This window comes from Podarcis tiliguerta (genome assembly GCF_965153285.1).
Source record: "Podarcis tiliguerta genome assembly, chromosome: 10".
NCBI lineage: Eukaryota > Metazoa > Chordata > Lepidosauria > Squamata > Lacertidae > Podarcis > Podarcis tiliguerta.
In genome coordinates, this window is record NC_139543.1 from 53,020,473 (window position 1) to 53,039,504 (window position 19,032).

The 19,032-nt window shown below is 45.3% G+C and overlaps 1 protein-coding gene across 2 annotated transcripts in view; it reads left to right on the forward strand.

Annotated features, from left to right (window-relative positions):
- The first annotated feature begins 617 nt into the window (after window positions 1-617).
- CREB3L2 (cAMP responsive element binding protein 3 like 2) overlaps window positions 618-19,032 on the forward strand; it is a 76,542-nt gene continuing 58,127 nt past the window's right edge. Inside the window, exon 1 of one of the 2 annotated variants that reach the window (XM_083401506.1) lies at window positions 618-1,397. In XM_083401506.1, the coding sequence (XP_083257632.1) occupies window positions 1,290-1,397 (108 nt within the window). In that variant the 5' untranslated portion in view covers window positions 618-1,289. The remainder of the gene's footprint in view (window positions 1,398-19,032) is intronic. The other variant, XM_083401505.1, reaches the window with a different exon arrangement.

Genomic DNA, 19,032 nt, shown 5'->3' on the forward strand with positions numbered 1-19,032 from the left:
CTATAGCTTGTTTAACTTATATGTAAATCTGGCATTGCTTACAGATCTATGAGTCTGTGGGGGAATTTATCTTTAGCAGGGGGAGGAAGAATGGGCATGGTTGCTCAGAGTCCTGTGAGTTCAAGGGAGCCTCGACTACTTAACTCACTTTCCAAATTCTTATCAGTCACTTTTTACATCTCCTAACCTAACTTCGACTTGTCCTGAGTTTTTCAACTCCCCAAATGTTCCTTTTGATGTGCCCATATATTCATCCCTCGCCCCCGTTTTGGTTCCGGCTTCCCCTCCCACACCTTTTCTTTTCAGCTCTGTTCTGATGTTTGCTTTCTCAAGAAAAGAGAACTTTGCTCCCAGTTCCCTATAAAGCAATCAATCCGGTTCCAGAGAAACTCAGTGGCCACTTCGTCCCGGACATTGAGCTGCAAGGAAGAATCATAGCCCATTTCCTGTTCCCTCCCTCCCCTCTCCAGTGTTAAGAGGTTAATTTCCCCCGGGTCTACTTTCAAGGCTTTATTTTTATTTTGCTCCTCCAAAAGTAGGCGGGGCTTTCCCCAAAGCTGTTGTCTTGTCGCTAGGTCATTGGCTGCGGCGCGCGCCACTTTCCGAACGTTGCCGGTCCCTCGGAGCGGCTGGAACATCCAGGGCGGAAGGCTATTGGTCAGGGACAGAGAGGGTCGAGGGAGGCGGGGTGGTGGTGGTGGAGAGGCCTTTTCCCTGCGTGACGTAATCGGGACTTCCCCGCCCACATTCCACAGCTGGGGAAGTGTAGGAAGCGGCTATGGAATTAGGAGGGTGGAAAAGCCAGGGAATCGGCTTCTGGATTCTGATTGGGCGCTCGCCTTCGAAGTCCCCGAGCTTGCCGTCGCTGATTGGCCAGAGCGGGAGGGCGGAGCCAAGAATCTGGTGGGGGCTGGAGGGAAGGCAGCAGCTGGTGGCAGTTTGGGGTTTCAGGAGCTCTGGGGAAGGTCTCTGCCAGTTGGGAAACGGAGGTCTTGCTTGAAAGCAGATGCGCGCCCGAGATCTAGGACATATGGTTGCAAAACTAGCTGGCTGTTGCATTTATTTATTTTTTGCTAGTTATAGATTGGCGAGTGTCTGACATTTTCAGTTATATTTTTATATAGCTTCTATTTTATTCCTTTTCTAAGGGAGTAAGGCGCACAGAGGCAGGGGCGGCGTTGTTTTTTTCAGCCTTATGGCACAAGTTTGTTTTCTGTGATCGTTCCGAGGTGCCCCAAGAGTGCATATTTCTCTCCCCACTCCCGCTCTTGGTATTGCTGAGGTCCGAAATGGCCATGGATGGGCTGGAAAGCGGGGAGCAGAACCTGTTGCACTGGGACCGAAAGCTGAGCGAGTTGTCGGAACCGGTGGACTCTGATGCCCTGCTCTACAGCACGGTGAGAACACGGTCAAACACTGGGACGGTGGTAGTGGTGGAAGGCATGGGAAAATGGGGCGGCACAATGGAACTTTATTCTGTTGGCTTGCTGATGCAGTTATCCACCCTGTAAGAAAATAGGCACAGTGTGTGGTTTTTTAAAAAGTAACTTCGAGGTGGGGTTTACTCTTTGAGGGTGGAAGAAAAAGTTCTGGCTGGTGCACATCTGGCTTCAGAAAGTCACCCTGCTATTAGCAACCCCTTCCTGGGCTTTCATTATGTAGGAGGAGTCTCTTTTTTCTTGGAAAAAAAGTTATGTTGAGCTCATCTGGAATTGGCATCTCTTGCACTTTGTCTCTCCACCTCCCCTTTCATGACTTAAGTTTTCCTCCCTCTGTTTTCAAAAAGGGCATTCTGCTCTGTCTGCTCATGGCTGTTAGAATAAGTGCCAGGTGCTGTCTGCTGTAGGGCCAGTGAAGAGTTCTCAAAACAGCTTTATGGTTTTTTAAAAAATGGTGGAGAGCCTGGAGTTTGGAATTTCAGCAGGGGGGGGGGAATTAGGAGCTGCTGGCGCAAGGAGGAAATACCTGTACTTTGAAAGGTTATCTGTGTTTCTTGATGCAAATCTAATTACTGCCCACAAGGCCTGTTTGGACCAGCATATATATGTGTGTGTGGTTTAAGCGTGGGGATTCCTATTTCTTCAGAAGTGCTTGTTACGAAACTTTTGATTGGACTCTTTCCTGTTTCTGCACATTAAGAGGAGGTTCCTATTAAGAGTTGTCAGCAAGAAAATAGCAGTCTTTCTGAGAACTCCAATAACGGTCTCATTCTTTGGGCAGCATTCCAAGCTCTGAAACTTTTGCAGACCTGGTTCCTTGTGTTCCCTCTGCCCTGCCTGCTTTTAGTTTGCTGAAAGGAAGTAAATGTTGACGTCTCCAAAGAATATTTATGGTGGTTCTGCAGTGGTAGCCATGAAAGCAAATAAGAGATAATCAGTGCTTTGTGCCAGATGTTGGAGGTTTTTCCTCTTGCTGGAAAGTGTGCACCAGCGACTTTATCCAAACTCAGTCTCTGCACGTACAACTTTATTCCCAGACTGCTGGAGAAAAAGGAGATCTGTTTGAGCAAGCAAAGTTGGTGGTGTGTGTATCTTTTTCCGTTACCATCTCACTTTTATTTTGGAGAATGCTTAGCACTTAAGGCAAGAATGACTTGGAGCATGTGCAAAGTTCCTCCCCACTGTAAAAGGTTGAGTTTTTTCTCTTTTTTTTAGAAGGAAAATGCATCTGAGGAGAAAGCATTTTGAAATGTGCAGAATGATTTTTCCTCCTTAGGAAGAGAACCAACTTTTTGAAAAGTCAGAGGGAAAAGTGCTTCCATCCACTGTGAGGACATAATGTTTTAAAAACAGTCTCCAAGTTGGCACTGGCTGCACGCACAGTTAATATTCACATATATACTCATGCATTTCCACATGGCAAATGTCCTATCCATCCAGACTAGTGTGGTATCTGAGAGAGCAACAAGTCTCTCTGCATTTCACAAAGATAATTTCCCTAGCTCTCTGGCACACAACACACCACCTCTCAATATCCTGGGGTGAGGGGTATCCAAAATATTAGAGGAGGCTAAGTTTCCCTGGCCCTGGTTCTTTATGCTTTATTTCTGCTGGTGAAAAGATCTGTGCTGCCCCAAAGCAAGCATACCCTTGTATCAAGCCCAGTGGCGTAGCGTGGGGGGTGCAGGGGGGGGCGGCCGCACCGGCTGCACCATCGGGGGGGGGCGCACTCGCAGCTCTCTGCCCCTACCTGGCTCACTCACTCTCTCTCACTGCAGTGCTGGCTGTGCGAATCCGATCCGAGCCGCCGGGTCGCCGCCCACTGTGGAGGGGGGGGGGGTGCCAGGCATGCGGTGCGGTGCGGAGAAAGAGCGAGGGACTATCTGGGGGAGGGACAGTGCAGCGGGGGGCGCAAATTACTTGCCTTGCCACGGGTGCTGACAACCCACGCAACGCCACTGATCAAGCCTAGTTATTTCAACAGAAGATGGTGCTTCATCATAGTTTTGGCATCAGATGGTACACTTGCCATTCATAGGGTACTAGGAACGCACCCCGTGTGGTTGATTTGGGACTGCAGAGTCTGGTTGCACTATTCACACAGTAGCGTTCCTGGCAACACTTGGCAATGGCATGGACACTCCCCATTGCAATTAAACCAAAGTACCTAATAAGGGGTTCTAGATGTGATAGCCTCAGTGCAGCTCAGCAGTCAAGAGGCAATTAAGTTCAGCCACTTTCTCCGCTTATGGCATTAATTCTTGGAGCTCAGCATGCCAATCTCTGCTGTCCTAGACTGAACATTTTAGAAGTGTGGCTGGCTCAATGTGTGATCTGTAATGGATATATGGAAATTAATTTCAGCTGGGCTTTATCACAAGGTCGTTCTTTCAGTGCACCCATGGCAGGTATATTTGCCAGGTGCTAGTGCAGGGTTAATTAATTAATTAATTAATTAGTAAGTAAGTAAATTTGTTACCCATCCTTCCCTGGTTACAGTTTAAAATCCAGAATTAACGATCTTACAGTTACAGGAATATGGTGGGTCCTGAAAGCACACATCTGAGGTGTGTAAAGGGTTGATTCTTTAGCATTTCCTGAAGGGGTTACAGTGATGGAGCCAGATGCACCTCTGTGCTGAGGGTAGCCATGGCGATGCTCTCCAGATGTTGTTGGACTGCAGCTTCCATCATCTTGTACCATGGCCCACCTGCTGGGGCTGGTGGGCATTGGGAAGCCAGTAACAACTAGGAGGGCTGGATTTAAGTTTGATGAGGCCCTAAGCTACTAAAGGTAATGGGGCCCTTTATATGTCCAGCTGTCCTTTGTCAACAACAAATTGTCGCTGTTTTTTTGTGTTGATTAAATGCTATGTGGTAATTTACAGACCTAATAGGTATCTAAAGTCATTTGCACATAATGCCATGCAACCAGTCCATGCAGAATGTAGGCACCCTATATCTAGAAATGAGCAAACCAGTGATATTTTAGGAAGCAGGCGAGCAGGTGGGGCCCATTGCTTGCATCATAGGAGGCTACACAACACAAAACACTGTTGTTGTATGTAGGTTTTATTTTATTTGTTTTTTTACCTTATATTTTGGCAACGTACATCCAGATTTTCCCCCTTTAAACTTTTTTGGGGGCCCACAAGAGAGTGGGGCCCTAAGCTATAGCTTGTTTAGCTTATACGTAAATCCGGCACTGATGTTGGGGCACCTTCTGCTAGTGTGACCTAGAATGGGGCCCAGGATGAGACTGTGCAGATAAGGGGCTGTCTTGGTTCCCAGCGGTTCCCATTGGGTTCTGTAGGGTAAACCGGCTATGATTTGAGATACTCTGGAGAAAAGTTGGGAAGAGAATGAAGCTCACATGTCCAGGGTATGTTTAGTACGCATCCCACGCTATCCCTTTACTTTCTCCCCACATTCACTTCTCTTGAAAGGGATTTAAATACCAGCCTTCAGGGCAACATTGCAGAGGATGCAAAGCCTGCACGCCACCATTCTTGACATTGTTTTCCCTCCCCTGCGTGTCTCATTCTGCCCTCCTGGCAGAAATACAGCATCTCATTCCTGAGGATACTCCTTTGTGGTCTTTCTAAGAGGGAAGCTCTCCCGGTGCACACACCTTGCCTATCAAAATGGCAGGGGTTTCCCCAAGTGAAGTAATGATTCATTTGCATCATTGGTGGAAAACCTGCTTTGCTTGTAGAGCTTCAAATATTCAATCAGTACGTTTTTGAGCACAATTCAAAGTGTTGGTGATGATCTTTAAAGCCCTAAATGGCCTCAGCCCAGTATACCTGAAGGAGCATCTCCACCCCCATCGTTCGGCCTGGACGCTGAGGTCCAGCACCGAGGGCCTTCTGGTGGTTCCCTCACTGCGGGAAGTGAGGTTACAGGAAACCAGTCAGAGGGCCTTTTCTGTAGTGGTGCCTGCCCTGTGAACGCCCTCCCATCAGATATCAAGGAAATAAACAACTACAGTGGTACCTTGGGTTAAGAATTTAATTTGTTCTGGAGGTCTGTTCTTAACCTGAAACTGTTCTTAACCCGAGGTACTATTTCTGGGTTCATGGAGTCTGTAACCTGAAGCGTCTGTAACCTGAGGTACCACTGTATCTGACGTTTAGAAGACATCTGAAGGCAGCCCTCTTTAGGGAAGTTTTTGTTTTGTTTTTGTTTGGCTTATGTTTTCTCGTGTTTTTAATATTCTGTTGGGAACCGCCCAGAGTGGCTGGGGAAACCCAGCCAGATGGGCAGGGTATAAATAATAAATCATCATCATCATCATCATCATCATCATCATCATTGATACCCTAATTTAGGGAAAATCCGGACACAAACAAATGTTTTAGCTTTTTTAAAAATAGAAAATTCCCAAAGTGGTTGAGCTTGGGGTGGGGGTGGGGACTGCAATTTTATGTTGCCTAAGATCCAGGATGAAAATTCCCCCCGGATGCCACTTCCAACCTTGAAATTCCAGACGTATAGCAACCCTGCCGTAATTAGAAGGAGCAGATTATGGGAAACACTTCTGCCTGAATAGCTGGAGAGCTCTGCTGTGCAGTGTAGATCATTGTGGGCTTCTTGAAATGAAAACAAAAATCTATTGCTGTTTTTAGAATTTATATATCAACAGTCTGAGTCGGCTTCTGACTTCCTAAACCAGAGATCAGACACATTTTGCTAGCCCTGATAAACTACTTGGTGTCCCCCCACCCTCTTTCCACTTTTCTTGAAATACATGGAAGCTGGTAATTGTTTTCAGCCGTATCTGAGATATGAGGTGGAAAAATTTCCCAGCTCTGTACCCAGTGCACCACCTCTAGATGGACTCCAACTCCCATCAGCCCCAGCCAGCATGGCCAGATATCAGGAATGATGGGAACTGGAGTTCAGCATCTGGAGCGCACCATGTTGGCTACACCAGGCTCTAGCGCATCAGAAATTTTTCCTGTATGAATTGCTCTGATTTGCATAGGATGCTCCTCGCCAAAGAATAAACCACAACAGTGAGATGAATTAAAATTCATTGTCAGATTCCAGTTTTGCTCATTTCTAGTAGTATCGTTGTCTTCTGTATTGCAATTCCTTGCAATTAATATAATTATAAAACATAAAACTGTCAGATATTATTCTCTTCCTCTGTCGCTTGAAGCTTCTTCTTTTACCTTGCATAATGTTATTTTTGTGGAACGACTTGGAGGCAGGGGCATATTCTGTGGGTTCTTCATCTTGTGAGTTGGCAAGGGCATTAGCAGCAGGAAATTCTACTAAACTCTGTTTTACTGAAGAACTGGTTGGGGAGGTGTTGCCTTCCAGCATAATATTAATCCACTGGAATTCCCCTCCACATTTTCATTAGACTTTCAAATGTTGGAATGCAAACCCACAAATGTTGGCTGTTTTTTTGTTTAACTCCTGCTAAATAGTTTTATCATCCCTGACCCACACAGCTAGCCTGCTAGCAATTTTGTCATATCCTGAGGTGGTAGGGTAGATTGTTAACACTTTTAAATGTCACAAACAAAAACTAAAATTGTTTTTTTTTTTTAAACCAACAAAATCCAAACAAGACCCTGAATCTTAGCTTCACCTCATTTCTCACTATCAACTTCATTTTGGCCACTAAAACTGCTGTTTCAGGAATAATAATAATAGAATATTAGAATTGTTGGTAAAGATCCCTGGACAGTTAAGTCCAGTCGAATTTGACTATGGGGTGCGGCGCTCATCTCTGCTTTTAGGCTGGCAATGGGACACTGTGATGGAAGCCAGAGCGCACGGAAACGCCGTTGTAGAATTGTAGATTTGGAAGGAACTATGAGGGTCATTTAGCCCAACCCTCTGCAATGCAGGAATCTCAACTAGATCATAATAAAATCATAGAATTGCAGAGTTGGAAGAGCTCTTGGTTGCTATTACAGTCATACCTCATGTTACATTTGCTTCAGGTTGAGCATTTTCAGGTTGCGTCCCGTGGCGACCTGGAAGTACCGGAAAGGGTTACTTCCGGGTTTCGCCGCTCGCGTGTGTGCAGACATTGGTTGTGTTCCTTTCAGGTTGCGAACGGGCCTCTGGAACGGATCCCGTTTGCAACCAGAGGTACCACTGTATTGCAACAAACCAATCTGGGTTCCTGTGTCTGGGGTCTGGACATTGCATATGCACCACAACTCTGGCAATTGGCTCATGTGAAATACTTTAAAACTTTAGCTGATTCTCAAGTGCCAGAGAATCCAGCATTTCTCCTTGGTGAATAGACAGCTTGTTTTCTCCGCAGCTGCACATATTTGCGAGCCCCTGGAAAGGTAATCTGAAGAGCCTTTGCAAGTTGTTCTGAATAGAGCCAGTCTTCTAATTCCTCTTGACAGGTGAATCAAAAGTGAAGAAAGAAAGTGAGGGGCAGCGTCGACAGATAACCACAAATCAGGCCTCTGCTGCTGACTCTGGTTTCCGAATCGAACTTCGGATAGGGATGGAAGCAGTATGAAACACCTGGTATGAAGCACAGCTGCTTCAGCCATTTCGCAAGACCCTGGCCTGAGTCCAGGTAAAATTAGTCACTGCTGTGCCTCATGGACGCCAGTGGAACAAAGTTAGTTGCAATGACAAGAACTGAACAGTGCAATCCTGTGCACGTCTACTTAGAAGTAATCCCCATTGACTTCAGTGGGACTTCCCGAACACCCTATCGACCGGCAAGTTCGATAGAATACTTACTCCTCCTTTTTAAAAAATTGTGATTATGCAAAAGAAATAAAGGAGCAGCTTGTCTTTCAACCCTGTTATCTTTTACAATGTTGATCCTTTGATGGACCACTTAGTTGGTCAACCAATGTCAACATATTGGCAGGGATGGAAATGTCTGTTGTTTCATTGCTTGCAGGCAAATTTAAAAGGCAGGCTACTCTAACCAGGAACTTGGAAATGTCAACAGCTTACCTGAGCATTTGAGTCAACCTCTTCCTCCTGTTGTGGTTTTTATCCACCCTCTTCTCAAGCAAACCTGCTGTTTTGCAGTTTATAGGAGATACCGTATTTTCGCTCTATAACACGCACCCGACCATAACACGCATGTAGTTTTTAGAGGAGGAAAATCCGTAGGCATTCCCTCCATAACACGCACAGACATTTCTCCTTACTTTCTAGGAGGAAAAAAGAGGTGTAATGTTGGAGGAGAACTCAGGGGGAATTTAGCAAACTAGCCAATATAGCTTGACTGTGATAATCTTTCCATTTATACATTTTTAAAATATTTTTTTTAATGCAGATTCAATGAGGAAATGAGAAAAAAAGATAAAATTGAATAAGAGAAGGAAAACAAGCCAAAATAATAATATACAAACAATAACAGTAGACCACCATCAGTTTATATTGCAGATACAATGACCACCAGTACACAAATCTTAAAATTAAATATGTAAGTTAATATAAGCCCTCCAGTTTTTGCTTTTTTTGCCATATAGAAGATCCACTTGTACAAAAACCTGTTTTAAGAAAATAGATAACTAAAGAGACAGCCAGTTCACCTGTTGCATGAGAAGAAAGGCAAGACTAGGCAGGCCTCTTGTCTATTTTACCCACACCCTGTGGCTGCTTTTAAGTTTACAAATGGAACGAGACCGGAAAGGTTAGGTTGTGAATCTCCTGTCAATTTGTCCAGTTGCACCATAAGAAAGGAGTACAGTATACAATTATACAAGGGCGAATTATTTTAGCTTATTCTTTGGCACATGGCCAGCACAGTATTTCTCTTCTCAACCTTTTTTGGTTTATCTTTGGACTGCTGTGTTGCATCCATGTTTGTTTCTGGTATTTGTATATCAAACAATTTTTGTGTCAAAGGAGCAAAGGTTTAAGCCGGAGTGACAAATAGGGGAACATAAAATACTGCTTGAATTTTAGACGTTTGCCTAGTGTCAATAGGCAGGGAGTTCCGCAGTGTAGGTGCTGCCACACTAATAGATGCAATTTCCTCCAACTGCAGTTGATTGAAGTGGTTGGCTGGGCATTTATGCAGTAAGGCTATCCCACAAGTAAACATGTCTTGGGAGCTGCTCAGAGTGGCTGGGGCAACCGAGACAGGTAGGCAGGGCACAAATAATAAGCTTATTATTATTAGGTGTACACGATGGTTGCATAGTAATCTTGGGACCCACACATAAACCTCTCTCGACCTGACCTACCTTTCAGGGTTGGTGTAATAATAAAAAAGGAAGAGGATTATATGCATCACTCTGAACTACTTGGAGAAAACAGTGGGAGGAAAACAAACTCTGTATTTTAGTCAAAGGAGTGTACGTAATTGGGATGAGGATGGCAAGGAGTCCATGGTTCAGATTCCAGCAGGCCACATGGCTTTCCTTGTAGCTTTTTTCCACCTAAAGTTCAGAGTTGAGATCATTCTTTGGGATGAGCTGGGGAAACTTTGAGCTTCCCTTATCTCTCTTCGGATAAATTACTTGGAAAGAGCAGTGAAGTCTAAACACCCACTTGACTTTGCTTTCCTGTTTCCTAATGAAAATGTTCAGCCCTGCGATAAGGTAAAGTTTATCTGAAGAGCTTATCTAGTGAGTGGTTCTTCTATGTCTTTCTGAAGCTGCTGTTGAGAATCTGGTTTGTGGCCTTGTCCCCTTTTTTCACACAGCTCGGTTTTTAAAATGCACACTGAAAAACAACAACAAACGACTCCATGTTCAAACGTAGGGGAATGAGGCATGCGTCTACATTGCTTTGCAGGAAATTAACGTGTCTTTCTTGATATCTCCAAATTAGCCACCTTATTTATTGCAAATATTTATATAACCAGACTATCTCAGTATTGTCTGACTGGCAGTGACTTGCCAGGGTTTCAGGCAGGGGACATTCCCAGCCCTACCTGGAAATGCTGGGGAAGAAGAAGAGGAGGAGTTTGGATTTGATATCCCGCTTTATCACTACCCGAAGGAGTCTCAAAGGGGCTAACATTCTCCTTTCTCGTCCTCCCCCACAACAAACACTCTGTAAGGTGAGTTGGGCTGAGAGACTTCGAAGAAGTGTGACTAGCCCAAGGTCACCCAGCGGCTGCATGTGGGGGAGCGGAGACGCGAACCCGGTTCACCAGACTACAAGTCTACCACTCTTAACCACTACACCACACCAGGGACCTTCTGCGCGCAAGGAAAATGCTCTACCACTCTCCCTCTCCATATGAAGAGCTAACACATGAGTGGGGTGCTGGCCCCAGTTCTGATGATCCTGCACTGGTTTCTTCCTGCAACCACTGTGTGCTTGAGGCAGGGGCTGACCATAGGCTCCTCCATGTGATCTGGAGCCCTTTGTGAAGATGCACATTCAGCCAGTTCCCATTCACAACTTTGCTGAAGTACAGAAGTTGTCAGGGTGGTGGGCACAGCTGTGTTTCTTGCCTGTGTGTGTATGTGCTGGGAATGCTGGGGGTGATCCTAGTCCCTCTCCGTTTGGAGACCTAATGAGTGAATAGGGTTGAAGTCCAGGACATAAGAAACTACTGTGTGCCTTTGGGGGGGGGGGGGTGAAGTCAAACTGTCGGAAGGTTGCAGTGCTTGCTGTGGCTGTAGAGACCACTATGGAAGAGACATGTTTTGTTGCAGCTGGGCAGACGCACCATGGCGTTTCTTCTCTGTGCCCCTCCCAGCGGTCATTTCTCCTCTGGTCACTGCTATGGATAGATGACTTGACTGTCTTTCTGCAGGCACTGCGGTCATCTGCAAGGGGTTCCCTTGTGGCAGGTTGATGTTGCCAGCCTTCGCGCATCACGTTTGCAGACATCTTTGTAATGCAGAGGTGGCCTGCCAATTGGCCTGGTGCCACATATAAAAATACAGCTTTTGTGATAATAAACCTTTATCCTCCTCAGCTCATCCTAGGGGTGTGGCTCTGGAGGCTCCCTAAAGCACTGCATGTAGCATCCTTCGTAATGCCAGTACAGTGGTAGCTTGGTTTAAGAACAGCTTAGTTTATGAACAACTTGGATTAAGAATGCTGCAAACCTGGAAGTAGGTGTTTTGGTTTGTGAACTTTGTCTTAGAATGAGAACATGTTTCATTTCCTGTTGAGTGTGTTCCATTTGTAAATTGAGTCCCCCGCTACTATGGGAAAGCACGCCTTGGTTTAAGAATGCTTTGGTTTAAGAACGGACTTCCGGAACAGGTTAAGTTTGTAAACCAAGGTACCACTGTACATCGAACAGTGTATGTGCTTGTGTTAGCCAGAACTGAAACCAAGAAAGGCTGGTCACCATTTCTTAAAATGCAGGGAGGAGAATACTGGCGCAAAGGAAGAGTAGCCCTAAGATGTGGGAAAATGGTAAAAAGTGTGTGGGAATCTAAAAGTGGGAGGTGCAGTCACTGAGAAGGCCTTCTCTTGGGTCCATTGACAGCACAGAATACCTGTCAGTGGGACTGCAAAGAGGGTGTCTCTTGTAGCAGCTGTAGTTTTGAGACCATCTTCATGGGTAGCATTCATTCAGGAACAGCTGGAAATAGGCACTCCTTGCCTCTGATGCCACCTAGGCCTTCAGAGACAGAGATGGATCAAGGAACACCCCAGACTATGTACCTGTTCCCTCAGGGGGAGTGTGACTCTGTCTATGGCAGGATGAGCACCCAGTTCCATCCCAGCATGGCGACAGAGATGTACCCCTGCATAGCAGCGTAGGGCAAACCCAGATGCTGACTCATTGCCTTTAAAAGGTAAAGGGACCCCTGACCATTAGGTCCAGTCACGGACAACTCTAAGGTTGCTGCGCTCAGCCGGTGTACAGTTTCTGGGACATGTGGCCAGTATGACTAAGCCGCTTCTGGCGAACCAGAGCAGCGCACGGAAACACTGTTTACCTTCCGTCGGAGCGGTACCTATTTATCTATTTGCACTGCATTCTTTCGAACTGCTAGGTTGGCAGGAGCAGGGACCGAGCAATGGGAGCTCACCCCGTCACGGGGATTCGAACTGCCGACATTCTGATCAGCAATCCCTAGGCTCTGTGGTTTAACCCGCCTTTATCTGTTAATAAATCTTAATTCAATTGGCAGTTTTCAGAAAACGTTCCCTTTTGTTGCTGGGAATTTTCTGGGTGACCTCTGTGGCTGTCATTTTCCGATCTGCTCTGGAATGACTCACAAATGAAAGTAGGTTAATGCAGCACCCAAAGTCAGGGTGGTTCCCACTATCCAATCCCTTACTTTACCAGGGAAACAAGGCACTTTTTCAGGGGTTCCCAGAGTCGGAACTAAAACTGATGTGGTGACTTCTTGAATGAAGTCATTGCATTAGCTCAAGGACTTCTGCCTTTGAAATGGGATATCATCCTCTACTTATCTGCTGTAGAGAGTTAAATTAAACCCCAAACAGATATGGGGGGAGAGGAAAAGGAGAGGAAGTCCTGCTGCATAGATTACGTCCTCTAATTGGATAATTTTGTTGGATGCAATCCCCAGTTCTGGTAATTCCTCTTTTGTGTTAACTAGCCACAGACACACCTCTGATAACAACAAAAGGAGGAGAAGTTGTAGTGGCCTTTGGCCTTCCGTGTTCATTGATCAACATTCAGCACTAACAGGGTATAAAACCACAAAATATATAATCAAAATAAAAAAAAACCCAATAACCCCCCCCCCCCAACATATGGTTGCCTTTAGGGGACCTTAGGGTTGTAAGGAAAACACTGGGGCTTAATTTGATCAGACCATGATCACTGCAGATGGTGACAGCAGTCACGAAATTAAAAGACGCCTGCTTCTTGGGAGAAAAGCAGTGACAAACCTAGACAGCATCTTAAAAAGCAGAGACGTCACCTTGCCAACAAAGGTCCGTATAGTTAAAGCTATGGTTTTCCCAGTAGTGATGTATGGAAGTGAGAGCTGGACCACAAAGAAGGCTGATCACCGTAGAATTGATGCTTTTGAATTATGGTGCTGGAGGAGACTCTTGAGAGTCCCATGGACTGCAAGAAGATCAAACTTATCCATTCTGAAGGAAACCAGCCCTGAGTGCTCACTGGAACGACAGATCGTGAAGCTGAGGCTCCAATACTTTGGCCACCTCATGAGAAGAGACGACTCCCTGGAAAAGATGGATGGAACAAGGAGAAGGGGACGACAGAGGACTAGATGGTTGGATAGTGTTCTCGAAGCTACCAGTATGAGTTTGACCAAACTGCGGGAGGCAGTGGAAGACAGGAGTGACTCGCGTGCTCTGGTCCATGGAGTCACGAAGAGTCGGACATGACTAAACAACTAAACAAACAAACAAACAAAAATTGATCAGTCGAATGTTTGGTATCTGGTGGGTGGGGCTTGTGTGTTCTGCTCCGGAACTGGCCCCTCCCTTCAATGTGTTCCATTAAGAATGTCAGTTAAGAGCAGGGGTCAGCAAACTTTTCCAGCAGGGGGCCGGTCCACTGTCCCTCAGACCTTGTGGGGGCCGGACAATTTTTTTGGGGGGAGGGGGGAATGAACAAATTCCTTTGCCCCACAAATAACCCAGAGATGCATTTTAAATAAAAGCACACATTCTACTCATGTAAAAACACCAGGCAGGCCCCACAAATAACCCAGAGATGCATTTTAAATAAAATGACACATTCTACTCATGTAAAAACACCAGGCAGGCCCCACAAATAACCCAGAGATGCATTTTAAATAAAAGGACACATTCTACTCATGTAAAAACACGCTGATTCCCGGACCGTCCATGGGCCAGATTTAGAAGGCGATTGGGCCAGATCTGGCCCTTGGGCCTTAGTTTGCCTACCCATGGCTAAGAGGGACCAAATGCCTCTTGTTTTCTTGCCTCAGACTTGCCTCATGTTGTTGTATTTAGTTTCTCTCATCATGTCATTCTGTTACAGTTGCCTTCATTATTGAAACTTAGTTTACATTTATGTGAGCCACTTATTTTTCTAAAAGAAAAAAAAGAAAGAAACTCTGCTGAGGAAAGGTGTGGAATGTCCTAAATTACTGTATTTTTTGCTCTATAAGACTCACTTTTTCCCTCCTAAAAAGTAAGGGGAAATGTGTGTGTGTCTTATGGAGTGAATGCAGGCTGTGCAGCTATCACAGAAGCCAGAACAGCAAGAGGGATTGCTGCTTTCACTGCGCAGCTATCCCTCTTGCTGTTCTGGCTTCTGAGATTCAGAATATTTTTTTTCTTGTTTTCCTCCTCCAAAAACTAGGTGCGTCTTGTGGTCTGGTGCGTCTTATAGAGCGAAAAATACGGTACATTAGTCAGAGGATATTATTCCCAGTTTGCCAGGAGGATGGATTTTTGTTAATCATCCCTCCTCCCCGTTCCACAAGAAGGGTAGGTAATAAATCAATCAATAATAACCCCAGAACTCTGGGACTTGCTTGCAGCTGACCTCTGTATTGTTATCAGAATTCAGGTTTCTCAAAAAGTCCTTCAAAACCCTGTTGCTCTCCTCAGTGGGTCATAACCACGAAACCATCAGCAGACAGTCTGATCATGTAGTATTGTTTTTCAATCTGGACTCCCAATTTGGTGGTGTTTTGAGGTGTATGGCTAATGGTTCTGTCAGGGAACTGCCATTGGAGCGGGAGGCGGAGAGGAGGCTCCTGGACGATGGTGGAGAAGGTCCTAGTAGGAGGAGGGATAGCCCATACGCTGGGGAAGGTAATCAGCACAACACCAGTGGAGAAGGGGAGGAGATAGAGGAATCGGAGAGGTGGCTCCCGGACTCTTCGCAGGAGACCAGCGGAGAGGGCACTAGCACTCCGTTGCCCACACCCACCTTGCGCAGAAAACTTTCGCGCAGGCAACGGGGGAGGAGACTGGGTGTCAAACAGCTTCTATGTTGGAAGCGGTTTAAGAAACGCCCACTGACGGATTCTGCCAGCGACTGAGGCAGCCACGGATCTTGAGGCTGTCCTGACAGAAAGGGTTCAACCATGCAACCTAGCCAGGAGTAAAGGCAACTTACGCACGAGCAACCCCTAGAACCATTACAGGTTCTGAAGGTAGGAGGAACAGAAAGGGAGAGAGTGGAAACTCCCCTGTCAAATCCTCCCTGAGGATGAATTTATGTTGTCTTTTTTTAATGTGGGCTTCGGAGTATGTTTCAAGATTTTCTTTGAATTTGTGGCCAAATTTCATTTCAGACAGGACTGCCAGCATGCTGCCCTCTTCCAGGTGGTCAAAGGCCTTGAGGATGTCTAATACCATGACTAAAATGATGGCTTTGTTTAATTTTAAAGGCCCATCACCCAGTGGTGGAGCAACCTCTTTTCATGCAGAAGTCCCCAGCTTCAGCCCCCAACATATTTAGGGCATTTTGGGAAAGACTCCAAACTTTCATTCTGTAGGCCGTGCTGAGCTGAGTGGGCCAATGACCTGACTTGGCACCCACTACCTTCTTGTGTTCCTATGGGCATGAAATCCAGTGCTGGAAACAACCATTTTCCACTGAGGAGCTCTTAGAAGGCTTGGGGAAGAGAGTGAAAATTGGTGCGGTCATATTGTTTCTTTCTTTTTTCTTTTCTTTTTTTTTAACTATAAATTCTTTATTGATTAAAAGATTTGCATGTCTATACAAACATTATGTACTCTTAACAGGTTAAAAAACAGAAAATTATATAAAATGGAAAATTTATAAAGAAAAAGAAATAAAGAAGTGACAAAGATAAGAAACAAAGAAATCATTTTTTTTAAAGACAAAGTTATTTACATAGTAAAAGTACTCATCAGCACAATCCCTCCCATCCTTCTCATTATACTGTTTCATATAACATTCTTTTTTACACAGGTTTACATTGTATCATATCATTTCTTTCTGCTTTGTATACATTCCTTTGACCTTTTTCTTTACAAATATCAATCAATTTCTGCTAATATGGAGTTATTTGTACAATGAAGTTTTACATAATTCTTAAATAATATCCATTCTCTAGTTGTTTTTTGTTTCGATATTCCTCTAACTGATCCCGTCAGTTTTGCTAATTGTAGATATTCTGACATGAGTATCTGCCAATCTGTAATCTCTGGGAGCGTTTCATTCTTGCAGTTCCTGGAAGGAACATATTGTTTCACTTACAAACCAAACCAAACCTAGAGCAATGTGGCAGTCTTTCTGAGGAACATCTGCTTCTCTCATCTTGAGGTTAATTCTATCCGACTCAGCTGGTTACCTGTATCGGTTGTGTTTCTCTGTCCAGTTTCCAATAGCTAAAGTTTCCTTTCTCTATCACATGTTGTGTCTGCCTTGCCGTTTCCCCTTACAGCTGTGTTTGTAATCCCAGCAGTTTGAAAGCAGACTTTCTGCATGGAGGGACTGGTGGCACTTGCTCAGAAGAGGTGGTTGGTTTTCGTAGTTTAGCAGATCCATTCGTTATGGAAAACCAATCATTTATGTTTGGTTGTGGGAAAGATTTAGCTTTACTGGATGACAGAAATGGTTATTTCTTTTTAAACTGATGCTCATGTATAATTTGTTGTAATTTGAAGGGGAGGGGGAAGGATCTTGATATCAGATGACTGGATTTTAAGCATATGGGAATGGTGAATTTTAAGCTAATCTAGTTAAGGTAGGTAGACAACAGGATAATATTTTTATTGAAAAGCTAAGTCTGTTGTCATGTATTGGTGGGGGTAAAAGAAAGCAAGAAAATGTTGAACCAGAGAGAGAGAGAGAGAGAGAGAGAGAGAGAGAGAAAGTTAGAGAGAAAGTACGCTGGATAAAAGGCAAATATAAAATTGCTAGGGATTGATCATATATATATGTAATGGTTCTAGGGGTTGCTCATGCGTAAACTGGTGCAAACACCTGGCTGGATTGCCTGAGTGAACCTTCTCTGTCCGGACAGCCACTCACCCGTGGCTGTCTCAATCGGTGGCACAATCTGTCAGTGGGCGTTTCTTAAACTTCTTCCAGCAAAGAAGCTCTTTGACGCCTAGTCTTCTCCTACTCTCTCTGCGCGAAAGCCTTCTGCGCAAGGAGGGCGTAGGCAGCGGAGGACCTCTACTCTCCCCACTGGTCCCCGGCAAGGAGTCATGGGACCGCCTCGCCGCTTCTCCCATCTGCCCCCCTTCTCCCCTGGTGCTACGCTGATTCTCTTCCCCAGAAGATGGGCTGCCTCTCCCAATCCAGGGACGCTCTCCGGAATCCCTCTGGATTTTGCTCTCTCCCTCCGGCACTGATGGCAGTTCCCTGACAATATATATATATATGTGTGTGTGTGTGTGTGTGTACACACACACACACACACACACACACACTCGTACCTTGCGACTTGATTGTTTTGGCTCCTGAAAGCCGCAAACACGGAAATGAGTGTTCCAGTTTGTGAACGTTCTTTGGAACTTAAATGTCCAACGCAGCTTCTGATTGGCTGCAGGAGCTTCCTGCAGTCATTCAGAAGCAGCGCCTTGGTTTCCAAAAGTTTTGGAAGTTGAATGGACTTCCGGAACGGATTCTGTTTGACTTCCGAGATATCAGTATTCCCCCCCCCCCAAAAAAAGAGGGCTTTCTTTGAGAACTGTATGAAATGTGAAATTTCATTTCCATCTTGCACCATTCGAAAAAAGTTGGGGGGAGGGAAATAGCATGGAAGATCCGGGGATAAAGACACATGTGTGTTATGACTATGTTCCTTCTGCTTCTCTTCCTTGGTGGGATTTGTGGAACCCAACCTCCTTGGTTAAACAACTGGAGAACGAAACATGCTCTTTAAATCCCCCCTCCAACCCTTCCTGTATAAAAACAAAGACCACCACTACCAGATGTAGAAAACGCTGCATTCATAAGTCGTGCCCCACAAGTAACAAAAGACCCTTTCACGGAGTCAGCAAGCACAAGTAACCTGGCGCCTGCTGGCGCTCCAGATGTGAGATTCCATTGTGTGCGAATGCCAGACTCTGGCCGTCCCTGCTTGCTTTCTCCATCAGCAGCTGGAAAGTTTTACTCATTCACAACTCCCCGAAGGCAAAAATCCACAGCAGAAAAACAAGCCTTTGGTAGAAGAAACCCTCTTGCTAGAGAAAGGCCTTAGCTCAGTGGGAGAGCAGAAAGATCCCAGGCAAGGCTAGGCAAGGAAACTCTGTTGGGGGGGGGGGCGTGTGCATGCAAACACTGCCCCATCATTGCTGCATGTGTTGGCTTGCTGTCCCAGACTTCCCTTGCGTTATGCCATGTGTTTATTGTGAATGCTAGAAAACGATATGATAATCTTTATTGTCATTCTCCCATACAGAACAAGGAAATTGAAAAAAATCTACATCAGACATTCAAAAACCAACAAGCCTGCTATCCCAGCTATCCCAGCCTGGTTAACCCCCTAAAAACTCTGATACCCCATAATTGAATACAATATACTCCCACAGAGACTACCTTACACTGCATTTAAAACCAAAATCGCATTTGGATAGAAACTGTTTCTCAGGCGGCTAGTCCTAGTCTTTATAACCCTTCTACCTTCTTCCAGGAGGCAGAAGCTGAAAGAGATCATATCCTGCACTATCTCTGCAGCTTTCTTGTGGCACCTGGAAGCATAGATTTGATGCAAGGTGGGAAGAGTGCACCCAGTTATTCTCTATGCAGCCTTTACAACCCTGGA